This window comes from Rana temporaria, chromosome 5 (assembly GCF_905171775.1).
Source record: "Rana temporaria chromosome 5, aRanTem1.1, whole genome shotgun sequence".
Taxonomy (NCBI): Eukaryota; Metazoa; Chordata; class Amphibia; order Anura; family Ranidae; genus Rana; species Rana temporaria.
Window position 1 is genome coordinate 410,262,777 of NC_053493.1, and position 25,146 is coordinate 410,287,922.

General features: G+C 44.2%; 1 protein-coding gene across 19 annotated transcripts in view; it reads right to left on the reverse strand.

Moving 5' to 3' along the window:
• Positions 1–25,146, reverse strand: part of PTK2 (protein tyrosine kinase 2) — a 458,969-nt gene that overhangs the window by 126,187 nt on the left and 307,636 nt on the right. For 8 of the 19 annotated variants that reach the window (XM_040355020.1, XM_040355017.1, XM_040355025.1 and 5 more), the window contains 7 exons: positions 23,931–23,948; positions 16,656–16,712; positions 14,780–14,800; positions 12,415–12,512; positions 10,966–11,050; positions 5,641–5,741; positions 4,470–4,585 (listed from right to left, as the gene is read on the reverse strand). In XM_040355020.1, coding sequence (XP_040210954.1) covers positions 4,470–4,585; positions 5,641–5,741; positions 10,966–11,050; positions 12,415–12,512; positions 14,780–14,800; positions 16,656–16,712; positions 23,931–23,948 — 496 coding nt within the window. The other 11 variants (XM_040355019.1, XM_040355023.1, XM_040355033.1 and 8 more) reach the window with 4 other exon arrangements.

The following is a 25,146-nucleotide window of genomic DNA, read 5'->3' on the forward strand; positions in this document are numbered from 1 at the left end:
GCAACCCTAACTTGCCCTATACCACCCCAAACTACCCTATATCACCCCAACATGCCCTATACCACCTTAACCTGTCCTATACCACCCCACTACACCAACCTGCCACTATACCACTCTATACTACCCTAACCTGCCACTATACTGCCCTATACTATCATTTACAGGGGCTGGTTTGGGGTGCGCCCAGGCCCGTGCGCTGCCTGCTTGGTGCAGGGCAGCATAGACAGAGGGGGGGTGACACCATGTTTTACCGCAACCGGGTGACACCAACCCTAGCGACGCCACTGCTGTGCAGGGATCTCCATTCACAAGGCAATCAAACAATTATTTTACTTAAAGGGGTTGAAAAGCAGAAGGTTTTTTATCTGAATGCATTCTATACATCAAGATAAAAAGTGTTGTGTGTGCAGCAACCCCCCTAATACTTACCCGAGTCCCAACTCTATCCAATGATGTCCATGAGTCTCTTGGCTGTCCGGGACTTACCCTCCTGATGGGCTGAGACACAGCAGTGGCAACATTGGCTCCCACTGCTGTCAATTAAAGTCAGTTAGCCAATCAGGAGAGGGAGCAGGGCCGAACGGCAGCTCTGTGTCTGAATGAGAACACAGAGCTGCGGCTCGGATCGGGTACCCCCATAGAAATGCAGAAAGTTTGAGTATAGCCTCAGATTGATTTAATTTATGAAAAAATAAAATGTACCATCATCCGAAATCAATTAGGAAATAAAGGGGCAACAGGAATAGGGGGGTAGCGGCCGCTAGTACCGCAGACTCACACAGACTTTTACCCAGTAAAGATATGTATCAATGGACTTTCTCTGTACTTATAACATGAGTCGGTATAGTAAAAAATTACATTTATTATACATAAAAACATACAATGTTCCATATATAAAACAAGGCTTGGACTAACAACCCCGCAAGAAGATACAGAGATGGTATTGCAAACGGAAGGAGCCGTGAGGTATCAGCAATTGTGGGGAGGAGTCCTAGAAGAACCTCTGCCGGTTTCGCGGCTGACCGCTTCTTCAGGAGGTATAGTCCGGAGTCAAGGACCGTAGTGCAAGTTTCGCTGACCAAAGTCCACCAAAGCGAACAAGGGGGAACAAAAATAGGTAAAAGTCTATGCTGGTAAAAGCAATAGAATATGGGCAGCTAGGGAGCAGGCATCAGGCAGGTAAATAGTAAGAGAGACAATACAGCTGAAGATAATCAGCTGAGGCTGCAAACAGACAGGGATTCCCCAACACTTGAACAGTGGAGATTTAGGGGAGCCGAGTCAAGTTACCGCACTGCCATGCAGCGTCCCAGCAATTAGCCCAAGGAGAGTCACAGAGGAGCTCACGCACTTAGCCCAAGGAGAGTCACAGAGGAGCTCCTCTGTAACTCTCCTTGGGCTAATTGCTGGGACGCTGCATGGCAGTGCGGTAACTTGGCTCCCCTAAATCTCCACTGTTCAAGTATCCCCCAAAAAAATTATTTTTTTCCCTCAGTTTAGGACGATACGTATTCTTCTACATATTTTTGGTAAAAAAAAAAAAAAAAATCGCAATAAGCATTGATTGTTTGTGCAAAAGTTATAGCGTCTACAAAATAGGGGATAGTTTTATGGCATTTGTATTAATATTTTTTTTTTACTAGTAATGGCGGTGATCAGCGATTTTTATTGTGACCGCGACATCATGGCGGACACATTAGACACTTAGGGCCATTGTCATTTTTACAGTGATCAGTGCTATAAAAATGCACTAATTACTGTAAAAATGACACTGGCAGTGAATGGGGTTAACCTGTAGTTTGCTAGGGAGTGATTACTACTGTGTGGGGGCGTGGCTTGGAGTGTGACATCACTGATATACGTTCCCTATGACAGGGAACAGACAATCAGTGACACTCACACTATGAAGAACGGGGAAAGGCTTGTTCACACTCACCTCTCCCCTTTCTTCAGCTCTGCCATAATTCTATTTCCTATTTTGTAGACGCTAGAACTTTTGCGCAAACTGATTAAATACGCTTATTGCGTTTTTTTTTTTACCAAAAATATGTAGAATACGTATCGGTCTAAACTGAGGAAAAAAAACGTTTTTTTAAAAAAAATTATATTTATTAAATCAAAAAGTTAAAGATAGTGTTTTCCTTTCAAAATTGTCGCTCTTCTTTTGTTTATAGCGCAAAAAATAAAAACCGCAGAGGTGATCAAATACCACCAAAAGAAAGCTCTATTTGTGGGGAAAAAAGGGTGAGAATATTGTTTGGGAGCCACGTCGCACGACCGCGCACTTGTCAATCAAATTGCGACAGCGCTGAAAACTAAAAATTGGTCTGGGCAAGAAGGGGGTGAAAATGCCCTGTATGGAAGTGGTTAAATGTAACCATATTGCTGCACTTAGAGGCTCCTCTCTTCTTTTTTATACTCGGTTGTGACATGACACTACTCTTATATCAAGCAATCGCTTGTATACCAAAGGCAAAATTTATTAAAACATTTTGCTTGTCTTGCAAAATGCTCTCAAACCAAGTTACTCTCAAACCAAGGTTTTACTGTATTTGTTTCCGCTTAAAATAGTCAGTAGAGGTCGCTGTGGCGCTGAAATTAAATTTGCCTTCTGGGATTTTGCATGTACAATATGCGACACACAAACCACAAAGAAACTGAAAGCCCGTAACTGCCGATAAACTGAGGAGGACATTTAAAGTTCAAATAGGGGGATTCAAATGCTAATACGGCCATCTAAAAATAAAACAAACATTTTAAAGAAAGAATATTGAATGTCTACAGCAAGTAATTTATTGTGGCATTGATACCTTTACATGTTTGTTCCTCTACAGTTTACTAATTGAATTTCATCATTTGTCCTGTTTGACTTCAAGTGCATTTATGCTTTAAAGCAGGGGTGTCCAAACTTTTTTCAAAGAGGGCCAGATTTGATGAAGTGAACATGTGTGAGGGCCGACTATTTTGCCTGACATTCTTTGAACAATTACAATTCGGTCTAAGTGTGTTCGTCTGAGCAACTAATACATGGCCCAACAAGAATTATCTTGCCTTTGTGGCTGTGTGTGTTGAAGAGATGAGCTTGGGCGTGTTATTTGGATATACTGTATATATTTTATTTGTGGCCCCAACGAATCCCAGAGCGCTGCTCAGGACTAAGGATGAGCTTGGGCGTGTTATTTGGATATACCGTATTTATCAGCGTATAACACGCACAGGCTTACCATTGCCATGAATGCAACCTCACCATTGCAACCAATGCAGCCTCACCATTGCCATCAGTGCAGCCTGAACGATGCCCATCTGCAGCCTCGGAGGGCAGAGGGAGGGGGTGGGATGAGTGCCCACAGATTACAAACAGGAGAATGTCTTGTTTGCGCTGTGGCCTCTTTAATACAAAGTCCCGCCTCCTATGATAGACAGAACAGTCGTCCAATGGCATCCCAGGAGACGGAACTTCCAAAAGAGACGCTGCTGAGTAAACAGGAGATTCTCTTCATGTAATCGTCCTGCCCCCTCCCTGTCCCCTCCAAGTCAGCGCCAATAAATACAGTATATATCTTTGGTGGCCCTGGAGGCCACAAACAATATATATATCCAAATCCCCAGGGGGGCCATATTAAATCAACAGGGGGGCCGCATTTGGCCCCCGGGCCTGACTTTGGACATGCCTGCTTTAAAGAGTAACTCCACTTTTGTGGAGAAAACCACACTCGCCATCTGGGTGATCTATGTACACTGCAGGGGTTTTAACAAACAATGTAGCAGATTCCCACCTTTTATTATTCTAAAGAAATAGATGTAGGTTTTGTCTGTGTACATGTGCGAAGTGAATCTGTATGGCAGTTGTTTTATAAATATTAATCAGCTGCTGCACTTGCAGGGTGCTAACAAGGAAAGTGGGAGGGGTCTGGATCCATGATTTCCCTTTGGGAGTATCTCACCAAAAATGATTTTTTTTCCAGGGGGATGACAAAAATCTGACTTGCATCTTAGTGCAGACTTCTTGGTAAGCCAATCACACCAGCAGGTGAGCGTTCTATACACCATCTGTGTACAGAACATCTCCAGGTCGCCATATTGCATTTTGCAGAAAACTACAGAGTAGAGCTGCAGGATTAGTTGTTAAAGAATCGAGATTGCAATTATACCGCCCTCGCGATCCTAATACAGCATTTCCTTGATTCAGTGCAGAGAGTTCTCTGCTCAAGCTGACGACTGTCAAAAAAAACACACAACGTGCAGATCTATTACAGAGCTGCAGATTAAAAAAAAAAGGGTAATTTTTAATAACATTAAATTACAATATGACTTGTATTACAATTGTACATGCTATATATATATATTTTTTTTTTGACTTGCTATTTATTTCCCCCGATGAAAATTTGGCAATTTCACAGTTATGACATTAGAAGGCGCAATAAATAATTGACTGATAAAGTGATTCCTATAATTCATGATCCTCTTACCTATGTACAAATCTTTTGCTCTCCAGGTAGGCGAGCGCTGTGCTGAGCTGATAAGCGTAGAGGATTAGGGACGCCAGGTCCAAGTTGTATTTTCGGACTTGTAAAAACGATCGCAACTGTCAATAGAAAAAAAAAAAACTATGAGTACAAAACTTACAAACAATGATTAAAACTTTGCAGTGGTGACCCGTGAGGCGAGAAACAAGGGAACTGCAAAACAAACCAGAACCCGGAAGTGACAAAATCATCTCCACTTCCAGTTTCTCACATCAGAGAAGGGGGGAAAGGAACTCCCGTTCTTCTCAGTGTATGCTTTTGAAACGTTTGCATCAGTCCTGGGCTCCCAGATGGGATGAAAGAGCTCAATAAAGGCAGCAGCGGGGGGCCCTCTTCTGCCACCTGTAAAAGCAATCAAGCGGCTTTATAGACACTCTTAGGGCCCTTTCACACGGACGTGTCCGTGTGCAGGCTCCACTTTGCTCAGCAGGGATCTCTCCGTCAATCCCCGCTGAGCAGACAGGGACCGACCTGTCAGAATAACGCTCTCCCCTATGGGGGATTGCATGACGACGAACGGTAAAGTCCATTGTCATCCTATCGATCCGCCAGACGGATGGAAAAATAGGATTTTTTGTACTCACCTTAAAATCTTTTTCTCTGTCGTCCATGGACGGACACAGCCTTCACAAGTCTTGACATATGGGTTATGTTCTTTATCATAGGAGAGGACTCCTCTCCTATGAACAGGAACATAACCCATATGTCAAGACTTGTGAAGGCTGTGTCCGTTCATGGACGATAAGAGAAATAGGGTTTTCCTCGGTCACACTTTGGCAGATCGGAGGGGGCCGGATGTCAGCGGGAATGTCACTGCTGACATCTGTGGCTCCATAGAGGTGCACGGAGCGTCCTTTCAGGTCCGCCTAAAAAAACTGACAGGTGGACCTGAACGGCCCGTCCGTGTGAAAGGGGACTTGCACTGTGCAGAATCGCCTGCTGTAAAAAAACTAAATAGTACCGAGATCATGGTCGTAGCGGCAACCATGATCCCAGTGAAACCACCTAAACACGAGACCGCATATATATGTACAGCGGTATTCAGGTGGTTAAACTGAAAGTTCTGTTGGGCTTCAATGATAAGGTCAACAAGTCTGTAAAAGTCAGTACTTACCTCTCCCAGTGTACACAGCTCCATGATTATCCACACTGGGTTTTCTGTTATCACTCCGATTAACTTCACAATATGTGGGTGGTCAAACTGACGCATCGTTACTGCAAATGAGAAAGAAATAAAAAAAAGACGCGTCATCCTTTAAGAATATATATAGCCTTTTTAAGAATGCATTGGGCAGAGTACAGCTGGATTTAAAAAAAGTCTCCCCAATCTGTGCTAATGTTTTAAGAAACTTGTCTACATATGGATAGTAATTATATATCTACATGAGGGCAGCCCTATTTGCTCATTTATGCAGGCTCTGCCGCCTCTTTCTACACAATGGTTGTGCTTCACCACTTACAACACTCGCCCGGTGAGTCGAAAATAATGCACTTGACTTCAGTGGATTTCGCATGCAGAATATTTTTTTTTTAAATAAAGGCGTCAAGGGATACGCCTACTTGGAAGAACATTAAAGCGGAGGTTCACCCTAAAACATCTATATACCATTACATGCAGCATACTTGCGTCAGCTACAGTATGCTGGTATTTTTTTTTTTTTATCGCTGTACATACCGTTATATAGTTCATTTTCTTTTCTTACTCCCGTGGGGAATAGGCATTCCTATGAAGAGGCGTAGACTATTGACGTGTGGAAAAGGTGCGTCACGCATTCCGAAAATAGCCGATCTGGGACTCGGCTATATACGGCGCCTGCGCAGTCAGCTCTGCACGGCTCCTAGTCTGTGCACAGGCGCCGTATAGCGCCGTGTACCAGATCGGCTATTTTTTTTAGGAACGCGCAACGCGCCTTTTCATAGGAACGCCTATTCCCCGCGGGAGTAAGAAAAGAAAATCAGCTATATAACGGTATGTACAGCGATAACAAAAAAATACCAGCATACTGTAGCTGACGCAAGTATGCTGCATGTAATGGTATATAGATGTTTTTTAGGGTGAACCTCCGCTTTAAGCTTTTTTATTGTGAGACAAATTGAGGTGGATCTAAATCCATTCTTTTTATTTTGGATAGAGTAGGAAGGCATTAACACCTATCAGGTGAAAGACGTGCAGTAAGGCATGGTGACGGCATATAAATTAAGAAAAATATGGATGCCTCCATGTACATATTTAATTTTAGACAATACACAGAAATGAATTGTGTCTGGCCCATAAGCCTGTTGTAAATATCTAAACTCGATTATCTAAAAAGACAAACGGGCAGATATAGAGATAACAAAATCGTTTTGGCAATCGTGAATTTTCCACTTAAGGACCGAGCCTCTGAGATTTGGCGTTTACAAGTTAAAAACTTGTAAAAAGTATTTTTTGGCTAGAAAATTACTTAAAGCCCCCAAATAAATATATATTATTTTTCTAACACCCTAGAGGATAAAATGGCGGTCGTTGCGATACTTTCTGTCACACCGTATTTGCGCAGCGGTCTTACAAGCGCTTTTTTTTTGGGAAAAAAAAATACACTTTTTTTAATTAAAAAAATAAGACAACAGTAAAGTTATCCCAATTTTTTTTTATATATTGTGAAAGATAACGTTACCCCGAGTAAATTGATATCCAACATGTCACGCTTCAAAATTGCGCCCGCTTGTGGAATGACGACAAACTTTTAACCTTAAAAACTCCATAGGCGACATTTAAAAAATTCTTCAGGTTGCATGTTTTGAGTTACAGAGGAGGTCTAGGGCTAGAATGATTGCTCCCGCTCTAACGATCGCGGTGATACCTCACGTGTGGTTTGAACACTGTTTTTCATATGAGGGCGCAGCTCACGTATGTGTTCACTTCTGTACTGTTCTTTAAAAAGAAAATTGTCACTTTTACAAGGAATGTAAACATCCCTTGTAATAGAAAAAAGCATGACAGGACCTCTTAAATGTAAGATCTGGGGTCAAAAAGATCTCGCATCTCATATTTACACAAAAATTCAGTAAAAAAAAAATAGTCTCTTTAAGAGCTATGGGCAGAAGTGAAGCTTTGACGTAGTTTCCGCCCTGCAATGGTATGGAGGCCATCTTCCCCTCACTCGTCTTCATACCAAGCCAGAGAGAAGATCCGATCGCCTCCACCTCTACCGACTACTCCGGCAAGCGGTGGAGGGCACCAGAGAGCGGCGGGAGGGGGGCTGTCTCCTGCCACCATTGGCTCCTGCCAATCAAAAGCAGTGAGCCAATGAGGAGGGGGCAGGGCTGAGCCTCCATGTCTGAATAGACACATAGGAGCAGTAGCTCGGATCGGGTGCCCCATAGCAAGCTGCTTGCTGTGGGGCACTCGGCAGAAGGGAGGGGCCAGGAGTGCCGACAAGGAACCCGTGGAGGAGTATCTGGGGTGTTCTGTGCAAAACCAACTGCACAGAGCAGGGAAGTAGAATTATTATTTTTTTAACCGCTTAAGGACCGCCTCCTGCACATTTACGTCGGCAGAATGGCACGGCTGGGCACATGCACGTACAGGTACGTCCTCTGCTAGTGCCCAATTGTGGGTCGCGGGCGCGCGCCCCGATCCTAAGCTCCGGGACCGCGGGACCCGCAGACCTGATGTAAACACAGCTTCCCCATTCTTCACTGTGGCGCCGTCATTGATCGTGTGATCCCTTTTATAGGGATACACAATCGATGACGTCACACCTACAGCCACACCCCCCTACAGTTAGAAACACATATTATGTCATACATAACCCCTTCAGCGCCCCCTCGTGGTTAACTCCCAAACTGCAATTGTCATTTTCACAGTAAACAATGCATTTTAAATGCATTTTTTGCTGTGAAAATTACAATGGTCCCAAAAATGTGTCAAAATTGTCCGATGTGTCCGCCATAATGTCGCAGTCACGAAAAAAAAAAACGCTGATCGCCACCATTTGTAGTAAAAAAAAAAAAAAAAAATTATAAAAATGCAATAAAACTATCCCCTATTTTGTAAACGCTATAAATTTTGCGCAAACCAACCGATAAACGCTTATTGCGATTTTTTTTACCAAAAATAGGTAGAAGAATACGTATCGGCCTAAACTGAGGAAAATTTATTTATTTTTTTATATATTTTTGGGGGATATTTATTATAGCAAAAAGTAAAAAATATTGCATTTTTTTTAAAATTGTCGCTCTATTTTTGCTTATAGCGCAAAAAATTTAAATCGCAGAGGTGATCAAAGAAAGCTCTATTTGTGGAAAAAAAAGGACGCCAATTTTGTTTGGGAACCACGTCTCACCACTGGGCAATTGTCAGTTAAAGCGACGCAGTTGCCGAATCGCAAAAACTGCTCTGGTCTTTGACCAGCAATATGGTCCGGGCTGAAGCGGATAAAAAAATAGGATTTTTGTACTCACCGTAAAATCCATTTCTCTGAGTTCATAGACGGACACAGCCTTCATTGACATTAGGGTTATATCCGCTTCCACTAGGCTGTGTCCGTCTATGAACGAAAGAGAAAAAAGGAGTTCATAGACGGACACAGCCTTCATTGACCTTAGGGTTATGCTTCTTCCTACCAGGATCTCCTAGTGGAAGCGGATATAACCCTAATGCCAATGAAGGCTGTGTCCGTCTATGAACGAAAGAGAAAATACATATGTTTGAAGATTAGAAGTAGCTTCCTAGCAAAAAAAAAAATCAATCAGATTTTAACATGTAGGAGAGGAATGTCAGAATTGGCCGGAACGGGAACCGATTATGATCAGACCTTGGCTCTGCTTTAATTTGAATGGACATGCCAGGAAATATCATCTCAGCTACTCCAGTATATCATACAGAGAGGAGTCCGGCTCGTCATTCTATTACAATTCTCCAGCAGGATTACGAGTAGCGAGGCTACGAGCCAGGGCAGTAGTCCTAGTGGCCCTAGTTCTGCATATCTAGCACATTAATCTCTGCCTCTGTAGACAGACCGATATAGACAAATATTATTAAACATACATTTAACCCTCCTAGCGGTATTCCCGAGTCTGACTCGGGGTGAGATTTTCATACCAAAAGCGGTAACCCCGAGTCAGACTCGGGCTCGCCTCGCAGCAGCAGCAGACAAAGTTACTTACCTTGTCCCTGGATCCAGCGTTGCCACCGCGCTGTGTGAGCGAGCGGGACCTCGCTCGATTCACACAGTGTCCTCCCTGTGCCGCCGATCTCTGTTCCCTGCGACGTTACGACGCACGGGAGCAGAGAACGGCTCCAAATTCAAAAACGTAAACAAACACATTACATACAGTATACTGTAATCTTATAGATTACAGTACTGTATGTAAAAAATACACACCCCCCTTGTCCCTAGTGGTCTGCCCAGTGTCCTACATGTTCTTTTATATAATAAAACTGTTCTTTCTCCCTGCAAACTGTAGATTGTCCATAGCAACCAAAAGTGTCCCTTTATGTCAAAAATGGTTTTAGGCCCCGTTCACACCTAGGCGTATATACGCCTGTAGTGTGAACGCCGCTGCCGCCCCGACACGCCAGAGGGATGCTTTAGCATTGCCCTCTATGGAGATGGTTCACATCTCCACGCCGAACGCCGGCCGCCTGCCGCCTGAAAAAAGGTCCCGGATCTTTTTTTCAGGCATCTTTCGGCTAGGAGATGTGAACCATCTCCATAGAGGGGGTCACAGGCTGCATTCACAATCGCGGCGTTTTGTCGCCGCGAATCGCGGGACAAAACGCCGCCATTCAGTACGCTATAGTGTGAATGCAGCCTTAGAGCAGCTAGAAAACAGCGATAATAAATTATAATCACTTGCAGAATTGTGCGATAGCGATTTGTGGGGAAATTCGTCATAAAAAAATAAAAGTAATGACAGCGACAATTCTGCAACTGAGCAAATTTCAGTGATTTGGAGTTGATTACATTATTGAATAATTTTTTATTATAATTACATTATTACTTGTTATAATTATTTATTATATTATAATTTATAATTTTGTTTTTAAAAAAATGTCATACCCGGGATGCCTACAAGACTCTTGTTTGGTCAGATTTAAGTGAGTTATTCCTAAAAATTACAGGCCTACAGTATAAAACGCCAAATTTCCTTGCAAATAATGGTACCGCTTTCAGCATCTTTTTTCTGAAAGAATCATACCGCCAGGGAGGTTAAATCACATCAACTTAAAAAACACAGGAAGAGGATTCTATGGCGACATGTGCAGACGCCTGCAGGAAGGAAGAATCGCTGCACAAATACCACGACCTTCTCTAAATAGAATAGAAGGTTTTATGGGAAAACACAGAGACGTGTCCTGAGGGAGAGACCTCCTGATAGCTGTCATGTTCTATAGATCAGAGCAATGGTGACCAAACTAGCCATGTGTACAAAACCAACAGCGAAGACTTACAGGCCTCTTGTAAGAACTTCTCCCGCACGCTGTCCGACGTGCAGTTTTTACAGGTTTTGATGGCGACCGACAAAGCGGGATTTTCCTGTAGAAAGAAAGAAAAACATATAAATCCAAATGTTTCTGTGAAAGTCTGAGGGGTGATCTAATACAATGTCAGCTTGTGTATACACGGGTCCCACAAAACATTCCGACAGTCAGTAATATCACTCTCACTAATATACAATGGGGGGGAATTACTAAAGGCAAATAGACTGTGCACTCTGCAAAGTGCAAATGCTCTAGAGCGCGGGTATTGAATTCAAGGAGGTCAAGTGAATCAAATTTCATCATGTTTGTGTGACGACTCCGATCCTTCACATCACAGTTCCATCAGTAGCATCAGTCCTCCTCTTTACATCACAGCTCTACCCCCCCCCCCCTTTATACCACAACACCCTTTTTTACATCACAGCTCCCCCCCTTTATACCACAACACCCCCTTTTACATCACAGCTCCACCCCCCCCTTTATACCACAACACCCCCTTTTACATCACAGCTCCACCCCCCCTTTATACCACAACACCCCCTTTTACATCACAACTCCACCCCCCCCCTTTATACCACAACACCCCCTTTTACATCACAGCTCCACCCCCCCCTTATACCACAACACCTCCTTTTACATCACAGCTCCACCCCCCTTTATACCACAACACCTCCTTTTACATCACAGCTCCACCCCCCCCCTTTATACCAAAACACCCCCTTTTACATCACAGCTCCACCCCCCCCCCTTTATACAACAACACCCCCTTTTACATCACAGCTCTCCCCCCCCCTTTATACCACAACACCCCCTTTTACATCACAGCTCCCCCCCTTTATACCACAACACCCCCTTTTAAATCACAGCTCCACACCCCCCCCCCTTTATACCACAACACCCCCTTTTACATCACAGCTCCACCCCCCACCTTTATATCACAACACCCCCTTTTACATAACAGCTCCAATCCCCCCCTTTATACCACAACACCCCCTTTTACATCACAGCTCCCTCCCCCTGTTTATACCACAACACCCCCTTTTACATCGCAGCTCCACCCCCCCCCCCTTATACATCACAACTCCACCCCCTCTTACACCACAGCGCCCCCTTTTACATTACAACTCCACCCCCCCCCTTTATACCACAGCACCCCCTGTTACATCACAGCTCCACCCCCCCCCCCTTTATATCACAGCACCTACCTCAATGGCCCCTTTAGCCTGAGTGCTTTCACACAGAGGCGATGCGCTAGCAGGACATTGAAAAAACGTCTGCAAGCAGAATCTTTGGAGCTTTGCCAGCTTTTAACCATTTTCGGCCTACTAGCGGCTGAATACCTAAAAACCTTTACCGCCAATGCCGCCCCCAGTGTAAAAGCAGCCTTAAAGAATAATATAGCGGCCGATACCCACTCACCGGACTCATGTAAACTCCTTGATGTACATCTCCAAACTGCCCCTCGCCGATGCATCGCCCAAGCTCAATCCGGTCCCGCTGGATCTCGTAGTCTCCCGCTGTCAGGAGAAAATGATTGAAAACTTTGTAACAGAGTTAGAAAAGTAAAGTGCACAAGAACATTAGGCAATGAATAGCTACACAAGACGATGGTGGACGCTACAGTCCTCTCTTACAGGTACACAGCAGCGCGCACACACACACACACACACAATATCAACGGCAAGCAAGGCACGTCACAAACATGTTTTCAGGGGTGGACAACCACACAAATAAAAGTTTTTATTTTTATCCGTTTCCCTATTGGAGAGATATTCCTTCACTTCCCGTTCAAACAGAACATATGGGAAAATCCCCCGAAAGGGACACAGAGGGCAATAAAAACCTGATAGTCTCTCTTTTCCACTCGATCCATTATAAAAGTAGAATGTTTTGGCTGAAGTTGGGGTTTTATATTGCATTTATTTTATTTTTTTCTATTAACAGTAGAAGAAATTCACTTTAAAAGACAAGTGTGGGATATGAAAACAAATAAACAGTCATAGATAAAAAGGTGGATGCTGCATCTCCCCCCCCCCCCGCCCCCGGCTGCCTCGAAGACCAAGAACTGAGTGATCAAAGACGGCTGATTGCTCAGTTCTCAGTGAGCTGATGACGGTCAGTCACTGTCCTTATTCTCGGTCCCCCCAGTGTTCACTGGAGTTACCGGCTGTGGAGGAGTAGGAGGAGGGGAGGGGGTGGCTGGATTGCCGGTCAGGCATCTGGGTGGATCCAGACATTAAAGTTGGGATATCTCCAGAGTCTGGACCGGCTGAGTGACGTTAGACCAGTGGTCAGCAACCATATCCTCAGGGCCCACTAACAGGCCATGTTTATGTATTACCTTGGGGGAGATGCAGACCTAGAATACGGCAATCACTGAGCAGCAAAGATCACCTGTGATGTATTTCAGTTATCTTGCAAACCTGGCCTGTTAGTGGGCCCTGAGGACAGGGTTGATGACCACTGCATTAGATGACAGAGGCCTTTAGTACAGGGCGGGTGTGGTCACAAGAGTGCAGAACTAAGAGCACCCCTGTAATCCCCAGGAAAAGTAGGGTCCAAAGAGCTTTTGCGCTACTTCTCCTTTAAAGCAGACCCTGTGGTAAAATGCAAGTTCCACCTCCCCCTTAACAATTCTTCCATTATTAGCAAGTGAAAAATGTACCTATAACGAAAAGGGTTATGGTTTATACTTCACCCCTGTCTTCTTCCTGTCCACTCAGGACGACGTCACACTCCTCCCGGCGACGTCACACTCCTCCCGGCGACGTCACACTCCTCCCGGCGACGTCACACTCCTCCCGGCGACGTCACACTCCTCCCGGCGACGTCACACTCCTCCCGGCGACGTCACACTCCTCCCGGCGACGCCACACTCCTCCCGGCGACGCCACACTCCTCCCGGGCGACGCCACACTCCTCCCGGGCGACGCCACACTCCTCCCAGCGACGTCACACTCCTCCCAGCGACGTCACACTCCTCCCAGCGACGTCACACTCCTCCCAGCGACGTCACACTCCTCCCAGCGACGTCACACTCCTCCTGGAGTACAGAGCAGCCCAAATCTAACGAGAAGACTATCTTCCAATAGACTAGAGTAGTAATGGGGAACCTTGGCACCCCAGATGTTTTGGAACTACATTTCCCATGATACTCATTCACACTGCAGAGCATAAGGAGCATCATGGGAAATGTAGTTCCAAAACATTTTGGTTGCCAAGGTTCGCCATCACTGGACTAGAGTGTCTTCTCATGAGATTTTGTCCCATCTTCCTGGAAGGATGGTGAAGTCACGCCCATGGACGCCGAACTATAAAACTAACCTATTTTTCTTTACAGGTACATGTTAGATGATTTGGGAAGGGGCTCCAAAAACAGGGGAGAGGCTTCAGGCAATTTGCATGTTACTGCATTATGATATTACCTTGCAGGGTACATGAAATAAAAAGCCCAGTGGTTTGCTATCGTTTTTTCAAGATGCTTGGACTGCGAAGCAAAGCATTGCCACTGCAGCATGTGTACAGCCTGGTCCAGTTGTATTGTTACAATCCTGGCAAAGCCGTGGTTCGGATGTCTGTTCTTCCCATCTGAAAGAGCCCTACCTGAGCTCAACCCTGCTTTACAATATAATTTTTACCACAAAAAAACACAAACTCTGGCAAAATGAATAGCGGAGCTAGACCATACCCATAATAAATGGATGGTAAATAAGACGACATGTATGAAGGACAGGCAACACTTCACACTGGGCAGGCAAATACTGTGTACACACAGACCCGTTACCTTCATCTAATCCATAGTTTTCTGATTGGCATTTAGAGAGGGAACAGAAAATAGACTGACTTTACAAAACAAAAAGGCACATACAATACAGAGAAAGAAAAAACATGAATCCGTGTAATACTAACAAAAGCATCGTCTGCAGAAGAAAGATTTAGTACAGGGACAACTAGGCTTGTGTTTTCATCAAATAAATATACAAAAATAAACTTTCAAACAACTCTTGCAGTCAGACGCACGTCCGAGTGCACAGTGATGCATGGAACAGCTGTACATCACCCTGTGGGCAAACATGGCGCTCGTATGGGCGTAAGCTATAGTACCCCCCCCCCCCCCAGAGACAACCAAGCCTTAAGCATTTTTAGGGGTTGGGGTGGTAGGTCTTGTTCATATTACTGTACCAGGCAGCACAGCTGGTTGTTTTTGAGGGGACTGTGGTGGTCTTGCAAAAAAAGTTATTTTTTTTTTAATATATATATATTTATATATCTATTAATATATCTATTAATATATCTATTAATATATCTATTAATATATCTATTAATATATCTATTTATATATCTATTAATATATCTATTTATATATCTTTTAATATATATATATATATATATATATATATATATATATATATATATATATATATATATATATATATTTATTAATATATGTATATATTTATATATCTATTAATATATGTATATATTTATATATCTATTAATATATATTTATATATCTATATATCTATTAATATATATATATATATATATATATATATATATATATATATATATATATATATATATATATATATAAATAAATAACATTTATTATATTCTAAGACTCAAAGTGGTTCTAAAGCCTAAAGAGGTAAAAAAAAAAAAAAACTAAGCTGCATGAGCCCGACCCGATTCAGGGACGTGCACGAGAGCAGCAGCTCCACATGTGTTAATTCATAGTTTTGATGCCTTCAGTGTGAATCTACAATTTTCATAGTCATGAAAATAAAAAAAAACTCTTTGAATGAGAAGGTGTGTCCAAACTTTTGGTCTGTACTGTATTAATTCATATATATATATATATATTTTATCTATCTATCTATCTATATATATATCTATATCTATATCTATATCTATCTATATATCTCAGTGCTCTGTAAATGGAAAACTACAAGGTCCGACAGCCTTTGCGGCTGTTGGCTTGTAGTTTTCAACGAACTACCATGCCGCTGCGAGCACTGTGGCAGTTCATGGAGTCTTCCTATCAGAATATATTGGCTTCTTTTTACGAGGTATGAGCAAGCTGATACAATGACAGATCTGCAGGACAGCTGCATGGCACCCGGGATCTTCTGATCACTGATGCAATGCTTGCCAAGCTGGCAAAACCAAAATAAATGCAAAGGTTTTTATTTTTGCAGGTAAAAAAAAATAAATAGCATTTGTTAGGTTTGGTTTTGGCAGCCTGGAAAGCATTGCATCAGTGATCAGAAGATCCCGGGGGTGCCATGCAGCTCTCCTGCAGATCTGTCATTGTATCGGCTTGCTCATACCTCGTACAAAGAAGCCGATACAAAAAAGAAAAACGCATTATTATTTGTCAAAAAAAGTGAACATATCCTTTACGTGTGAATACCTGGACTCCCATATACGCTCAGTTGTGAGAGGTTCTCTTTAAATTGCAAAATACTTCACCAGGATCCACAGAAAACAGACAGTAAATTCTGATCACCATTGGGCAGTAATGGCGGTAGCCCGTTATCTCTTTGTCAATACACTGCATATCTGAATTAAAAATTGCAGACCCCCCCCCCCCCCCCCGGATAGCATTTGTCTGCTCTTGTATTTCTGAAAAGAGACAAGAGCCGGACACGGGTACTTACTGGAAGGCATGGTGTACGTGTCCTCTTCATCTATAATCTCAGCATAGTCATCAGTCTCTGCCAAGAAAAGACCAAATATCTGTCAGACACAGAGTGACAGCTACTCACATCAGACATCATTGCAAACACCAAACGACAACAGGAGACAACAAGATGTGACAGAGTGAAGATTTAAAAGATGAAAACAACAAAATTAGGTCTTTATTAAACCAACAGTCATATTGGTGACTGGTTCCAAGCCATATTGGTGACTGGTTCCCCCCCCCCCCAGCCATATTGGTGACTGGTTACCCCCCCCCCAGCCATATTGGTGACTGGTTACCCCCCCCCCCCCAGCCCGAGATCTCTGAGAACAAAAGATTGCGTACAGATCACAGTACTGCCCCCTGGCAATGGTTTCTTTTTCTTAATGAACTGAGCTTCAGTTCAGGCATCATCCAGGGATCTTAGGAAGCCAAATGATGGCGTGACTCTACAAATTGCACTAGATAGAATCTCTAGAATGTACAGCAGTAGCCGGGAAGTCTAGCTAAAATAGGGCGATGCCTTGCTAAAAGCCCGATAATGGAGACATAAAATATTAGGGGGTAATATCAGCACTATTTTGAGGGCTCATATGAAACCGCCCCAAGTCGTGCAACTTTTTGAGCAGAACAAAAAAATCGAAGTAAGGTTTGAAGCAGGGATGGCCTTTGTCATTAAAATGTATGGTTTTAATATAAACCAAAATCGCGATAGCAAACATGGAAAACTAAATGTCAATCAAGAGGAATGTGGCGCTTACTAAACAAATGGATAATCCTCATAAATAATAATAATGTAAAGTGCATGAATGAATAAATGAATAATTAGAAAAGGTGCATATATGGTATAAATAAGCAAATATAAACTTCAAGTGCAGTATTATCATAAACTAATTTAATGAACGTAGTAACTTACAATTACAGTTAAAATCAGACAGCATCATGCACATGAAGAACTTCCAGTCTCGGCCGCGGCCGGAAGTAAACGCCACCCGGCTCTTTCTCTGACGCGTTGCGTCACTGTTCACATTACTTTTTATATATATTTTCTGCACATATTTGATTAAGGGCCCTTTCACACGGGGCGGATCAGTAATGATCCGCCTCCGTGTGTCAGTAAGCTCAGCGGGGATCGCTCCGTATATCCCAGCTGAGCCGGCGACTGACTGTGCAGGGACCGCCCTGTCTTTTCTATGCTCTCCCCTATGGGGGGGATCGGATGAACACGGACCGTGTGTCCGTGTTCATCCGATTCGATGGCGGAAAAAAAAAATAGGATTTTCTTCCGTCCACAAAATCGGATCTTTGCGGAGGTGGGCGATTACGGGTGTCAGCGGATGTTCAACCGCTGACACCCGCAATCACATAGGGACCAATGTATGTCCCTTTTTCATCTGCAAACGTGTGAAAGGGGCTTAACTTTTTTCTTGGAAAAACATTGACTGTTAGGCCCCTTTCACATCATCGGACCGTTCAGGTCCGCCTGTCAGTTTTGACGGCGGGCCTGAACGGCCTGCTCCATGCAGTCCTATGGAGCGTCGGATGTCAGCGGAGATGTCAGCGGAGACATGTCAGCGGAGACATGTCAGCTGACATCCGACTCGATCAGATCCGCCAAAATTGGACGGATGGCGATACGTCCCCATCCGTCCATGGCGGATCGGAATGGGTGAGATCTGAAGAAAACGGACATGCTGTTCGTTGTCATCAGATCTCGCCATAGGAGACATCAGCGCTGCACAAGCCCCTCCTCGCTCAGTGAGCAGAGAGGGACTTGTCATCCGCCAGCTCAGCGGATAGATCTCCCGCTCAGCCGGCGGGAGCAGGCAGACTCCGTCGGAAAAGAGGCACTTTGGATTTCGTTTTTTTGCACAATTGTTTATTTTCACCAATCTCTTCTGGATTTAGTAATATTGGCGCCTTGAAGTTTATATTTGCTTATTTATACCATATATGCACCTTATCTAATTATTAATTTATTCATTCATGCACTTTACATTATTATTATTATTTATGAGGATTAACCATTTGTTTAGTAAGTGCCACATTCCCCTTAATTGCCATTTACATTTTAGTGTGTGAATACCTTTTGATGTTGGCAGCTGCTTTTTTAATCTTCTTAATATTCATTATTTGGTTTGGGCATTAGTAACCCCCATCTACAAGAATGGAAAACTGCAAAGATGCAGAACATTCCAGACGGGGCAGAGGGCGATACCTCAAATGTGTGTCTATAAGAGGCTGGATATGGAGTTTCAGATAAAATGCAAACTATACAAATTCTAGCAAAGAAACAAGCTGTCCATTCATTAGACACTTTGGGGTGTTTTTCAGATTTCTTGGATGTTCTTTATGAACAGATAGACTGCTCGTAGGTGACAGGTACTCTAATGAGCTGCCATATCTAAAATTAGGGTTACACCCTTACATGTTTGATTAAAAAATTGAGCCTCAAACAGTAAAGCGATTGCATAGATTAATGAGTAAAACACCAATAACAGTGTAGGAAATCCCCAGGATGGCAGCAGAATCCTTCAGCCCAAAACATTGCAATGTTCTGAATAATATGGAGGAGAGCTGTTAGTGATAAGCAGTGTGGCTTTGCAGTGCCGGGTTCAATGTGCATAGTACACTGGAAGATGCAAGTGCTTCTGCTGTGAACTTCGAGGATGAATTGCTCCACAGTGACTTCAGTTAGAGTGGTTAGTGAGGGCTTGATGTAATGCTATTTTACCGATTGTAAGAATAGGTAGATGGGTTCACCTAAACTTTAGCAAGACTAACAGGGAAAAGTGTCACAGGGTCCCTTTCTTATGTTGGGCCTTGTGTATACTAGACGTTTAGCCCAGATGCATGAGGCTCCAGCATTTAGCTGTTGCTGGAGGGCACGGGCCCGCTGCCCAGTTCCACTGCCTGGCTTCCTGGCAAATTCTATTAGAGTCCGACAGCTGCTGCGGCTGGATGGCGCAGTTCCGTAGTACGTCATTTTAGGGCAGTATGCGCTGAGGGGCAAATGCAAAGAACGCAGACTGCTGGCACATACTGGCCTAAATGTACACACCACTGGGCGCACTGCTCAGCTCCATCCAGCCAGAGCAGCCATCAGACTCTGAGTTTGACATGCTGCTGGCAGCGGGGTTAGATGTGCACCTGTGCCTCCAACCGCAGCTAAACGCCAAGTGTGCATGAGGTCTTAAAACCTGATCTACTGCAGATGTGGTCATCTTACTGGAGGAATTACCGTATTGCTCCGAAAATAAGTCCGGGTCTTATATTAATTTTGGCAACAAAAGACAGGGCGAGTAGGACTTATTTTCGGGGTAGGTCTTACCATGTAATGTGCTGTCTTCTCTCCCCCTCTCTCTCCCTGCCTGACAGGAATCTCCAGTGTGAACAGTTAAAATCCTATAATCCACTATTGCAGTATTATATAATGTACAAGGTATTTCTGTAATACAATTGTGCCAAATAACTTTGTCATAGCGCCGCTCTGCGCTTCTGTGACCCGCCAGAGCTCTCTTCCCTGCATTTATATTACAGAAACATACACATTGTACATTATATAATACTGTAATAGAGTGGATTATAGGATTTTACAAGCATTTTATACTAGGGCTTATTTTCGGGGTAGGGCTTATATTGCAGCCCTCCTGGAAAATAACGCTAGGTCTTATTTTCAGGGTAGGTCTCACTTTCAAGGAAACATGGTAATAGGCCCTGTCAGCCCAAGACTCTACTGTGACTGTAGCGGTCAGATTTTGTTATAAGATAGTAACTGGGTGAAAATGGGATATTACGAGGAGAGAGCAAACATTTAGGGCATGTCTTTTCGAAGCCCCCCTGATCCATTGGAAGTCTCAGTGTGAGCACTCCCCTGCCACTCCTGCTGCCACAGACAGGTAAAAAAAAAAAGGGCTTCCAGGTATGCTGGAGAATGCGACCTGCTTCCATGTGAGGGTGTCTGGGCTTTGCAGCGAAGTACTGTCACATGAGAACATCACCACTAAGGATGAGCTCTGGCGTGTTCGCATAGAACACATGCAGAGCCCGCCAGGAAGTGTGCACGGCGCTGTGCTAATCACAGCCAGGGAGACATTGTCCCAATGCTCGGCTGCAGGGATCGTGAAATGTCTCCCTGGCTGTTATTAGCGCAGCGCACACTTCCTGGCGGGCTCTGCACGTGTTCTATGCGAACACGCCAGAGCTCATCCTTAATCACCACTCAAAGAAGTTTTAATGCTGGCTGCTGCTGAGGAGCACTGAAAGAATTTTTGGGTGGCGAGGGCCTTTGCAGACATTGTTACAGACATCAGTCCACACTAGCGTGACTTCTGATGCGACACACATTCATTTCAATGGGTGCCATTTTAATTACTGTGACTCAAGTCACAGCGACAAAAGAAATAGTCCTTGCACTTAGACCCCTTTCTCACTAAGGCGCTTTGCAGGCACTATAGCGCTAATAATAGCACCTGCAAAGCGCCCTGAAAGAGCCGCTCCATTCACTCCAGTGTGACAGCCCGAGGGCTGTCGCACTGGAGCGGTGCGCTGGCAGGACGGTAAAAAAAGTCCTGCTAGCCGCCTCTTTGAGCGCCCCCGTCTTTTGAAACCAATGGGCGGCGCCACCGAACCGCTGGCAAAGCGACGCTTTTTACACTTTTTGACCACTAGTGGGGGTTAAAAGCGCCACGCTAGCGGCCGAAAAGCGCTGCAAAAACGATGTTAACGTTTTAACTCTTGTCTGACCAGAAGTCTCTGAAAACTGGATGCCCTGACCAAGGTTAGTAGTGTCTATGCATTAACTACTATGCAACTAAATTACCTAAAAACAATTACACTGATTTAAAGGAAGGTTTTTTAAATGCATTTTACATTTTGCTTAAAGGGGTGGTTCCCCCTTAAAAACGACTTTTTCTTATTCCGCTGCCCCCCCACATTCCATCACGATTAAGGCTCTTATTATTTTTTTCATGCTGTACATACCTTAGTACAGCATATTCACCCGTGCATCCGGGTTGCGAGTCCCGCGGGAGTGGGCGTTCCTCACATGCTGGTGATTGACGTTTTGCCCAAAAACGAGCTCCCCCGTCGCGTAAGCCGCGTCACGGTTGGCGAAAGGAGCCGAACGGCGAGTCGGCGCTATACTGCGCATGCGCATCGCCGGTCGGCTCCTTTCGCCAATCGTGACGCGGCTTACGCGACGGGGGGAGCTCGTTTTTGGGCAAAACGTCAATCACCAGCATGTGAGGAACGCCCACTCCCGCGGGACTCGCAACCCGGATGCACGGGTGAAGATGCTGTACTAAGGTATGTACAGCAGGAAAAAAATAATAAGAGCCTTAATCGTGATGGAATGTGGGGGGGCAGTGGAATAAGAAAAAGTCGTTTTTAAGGGGGAACCACCGCTTTAAACATTTTACTATTAGGCCTCATGCACACTGGATGTTTTTACAGCTGCTGTTTTTGGCTTCAGAATTTTTTTTTTCTGCAGTCAAACTCTCCATCATGTTATCCTATGTGTCCATGCACACATATAGACTTATCAACGGTTTTTGGCTGTAAAAAAAAAAAAAAAAAAAAAAAACTAGTGGGTTCTGAGAGGAGTTTTTCAGCTGTAAAGAAAGACGCTCCAACGCCAACGTTTTTGATACCATTGAAAAAATTGAAAATTTTATTGCAAAAACGTTGAAAAACTCACTTCAAAGCTACTGGCATTTTTATAACATTATAACGTCCAGTGTGCATGAGGCCTAAAATGAAGGAATTACGTTATATTATATCAGGAGTTTACTGTTGTTCAGACTTTAGAGGGGCCGGATTGTCGTCAGCGGGAATAGAACATTTTTCTGGCTTCAGTGGGAATAAACTGTGCCCCATCTTTGGTATTAGGGGGGAGGAATAGTGCCCCATTATTGGTATCAGTGGAAAGAACTATGCCCTATTTTTGGTGTCAGAGGGCAGAATAGTGTATTATATCAGTGGGATGAAGTGTGTCCCCAAGAGCCGGATAAGAGCAACCAAGGGGCCGCATCTGGCCCCTGGGCCGCAGTTTGGAGACCCCCTGTATTATATTAAAAAAATAAATATATCGCTGCCGCTTGCCCCCGTCGGATGTCACTGTGGCCCTCAGATAAAGGCAAAGCAACAACTGCGCTGGCAGGTTTGTTTAGCAAACAAAGCCACATGATTGGTTGTCACAATGATTACATGATGGGGAACCAATCAGTGCAGTTTCCCAAGGTTAGTGCGAGACCGGGGCTAGCTCGATATCAAATTTAGGAGCTGCTGCAGTCATCATTTTCCCACAACATGATGTAGATCACTGGTCTCCAAACTGCGGCCCAGGGGCCGGATGTGGCCCTTTATGTGCCTTTATCCGGCCGTTGAGATACTATTCCCCTCACTGATACGAGACACTATTCTGCCTGTTGGCATCAACAATGGGGCTCCATTTCTCCCACTAAAGCCTCGTACACACGGTCGGACATCGGACAAACTTTCCCTTGGATTTTTGTCCGAAGTGATTTGTCCGGTCACACCCATAGCATACACACGCTCAAACTTTTCTGGAACATTTTCTAAAACTTTCCCAACATCACATGGTTTTTCTGCTCTTTATCGCCACCCTTTGGTTAACTTCTGCTATTGTTGGTTGATTTTAACATTGGTTCTGCGCATGCGTGTTTGTACTTCGGACACAAGTTCGATGGCTTGCTGTACACACGGTCGGACTAGGCACCATCGGACTTTTGTTGTCGTAAAGTTAGTCCGTTTGCAGACCAAACTTTTTGTCCGATGAAACCCGAAAAAGTTGGTCCGATGGAGCGTACACACGATCGGACAAATGTGATAACTTGTTGGATTTTGAAGTTTGTTGGCCGAAAGTCCGACCGTGTGTACGGGCCTTTACACCAACAATTCCCCCCAATGATACCAACAATGGGGTACTATTTCCCCCCCATACCAAATTTGGCAACGTTTATTCCCACTAATACCAGGAAAATGTTTATTCCCACTGGGCACAGTCCGTCCCCCCCTAAAGTCTGAAGGACAATAAACTATCCCTTTGTTTAAAAAGTTTGGAGACCCCTGATGTAGATGAACGTTCCCTGGGGCAATATGCTTTGGAATGCCAATGTACAGATTGCTGGGCAGGAAGCAGTTAAAATAGCAGCCCGATCGTGTAGGAATCAATATATTAGTACAAAACAAACAACAAAAAGAGAAGAAAGCATGAAAGCACAAGTATTACCGTCACCGCTAAACTCTTCTGCGGATCCAGGAGGCATGCAGGGAGAGAGCAGAAACAAGCGTGAGTGGACAGAAATGCACGTATGAAGACAATCAGAGGGGTTACTGGCATCCTGCAGGTTAGAGAAATCATGCCAAGCATCGGGTGCCATTACTCCACACTGTGTACAGGGCAGACAATGCCACATCACCTAGACTTGTGCAGGAAAACAAGCAGAACGTTATAAGATAAAAAAAAAATCCTCAGAATTTCCCACCCTCAAATCCCATCGGGGTCACGTGGCAGGGGTGGCAACAAACATTCACATTTTTCTAATACAGGTGTGATTATCACAGAGAGGTGTGGAGCACAAAACACGCAACTATGGCAGGCCTGGCTTCTCTGCATGCAATTACAGAAAAAACCTTGGTTTGAGAGTAACTTGGTTTGAGAGCGTTTTGCAAGACAAGAAAAATGTATTCATAAAGTTTGACTTGATATACAAGCGATGTCTTGATATAAGAGTAGCATCATGTCACAACTGAGAATAAAAGAGGAGAGGAGCCTCTAAGTGTAGCAATATGGTTACATTTAACCTCTTGCCGACAAGCCGCCCCAGTTTCACGGCGGCAGGTCGGCTCCCCTGCGCGAGAGCACGTAATAGAACGTTGGCTCTCACGCAGGCCACCCCCCCTGTGCGCGTGCCCAGCGGGCGCGTTCGCCGCCGGGCACACGTGATCGCTCGTTACAGAGCAATGACACTCGGAGCGGTTTCGAATGCACTTGTAAACACTCAGTTCCCCGAACCTCTCAGAGGGTTTTCGAGTGCATCTGAGCAGCTCAGTATTTCTGAGTCTCTCTTGCGCCCCCCCCAACCTCTGGCCAAATGTGGTACTGCATACAATAGAAGTCAATGTGGAACAAATTATCTTTGTTACCATTGACTTCTATGCCTTGCAGGAACCCAAAATAACCATTCTAGAACAATTAGGGCCCATTCACACCATTATGGTGCAATAAGACGGGTTGCATTAGAGGCAGCCCATTTATGTGAATCGTCTGGTAAACACACCCAAAATGGTGCCCGTATTCTGCCAGTGCACTTCAACACACGTCAGTTCATAAGGTGTTCTGGGGTGCCATTCCTAATAGGACCACATCGCCAAAAATGGGTTACCCCGATGTTATAGTCTAATTGGACCATTATAAATGTGTGGGTTTACTTATTTCTTTATTA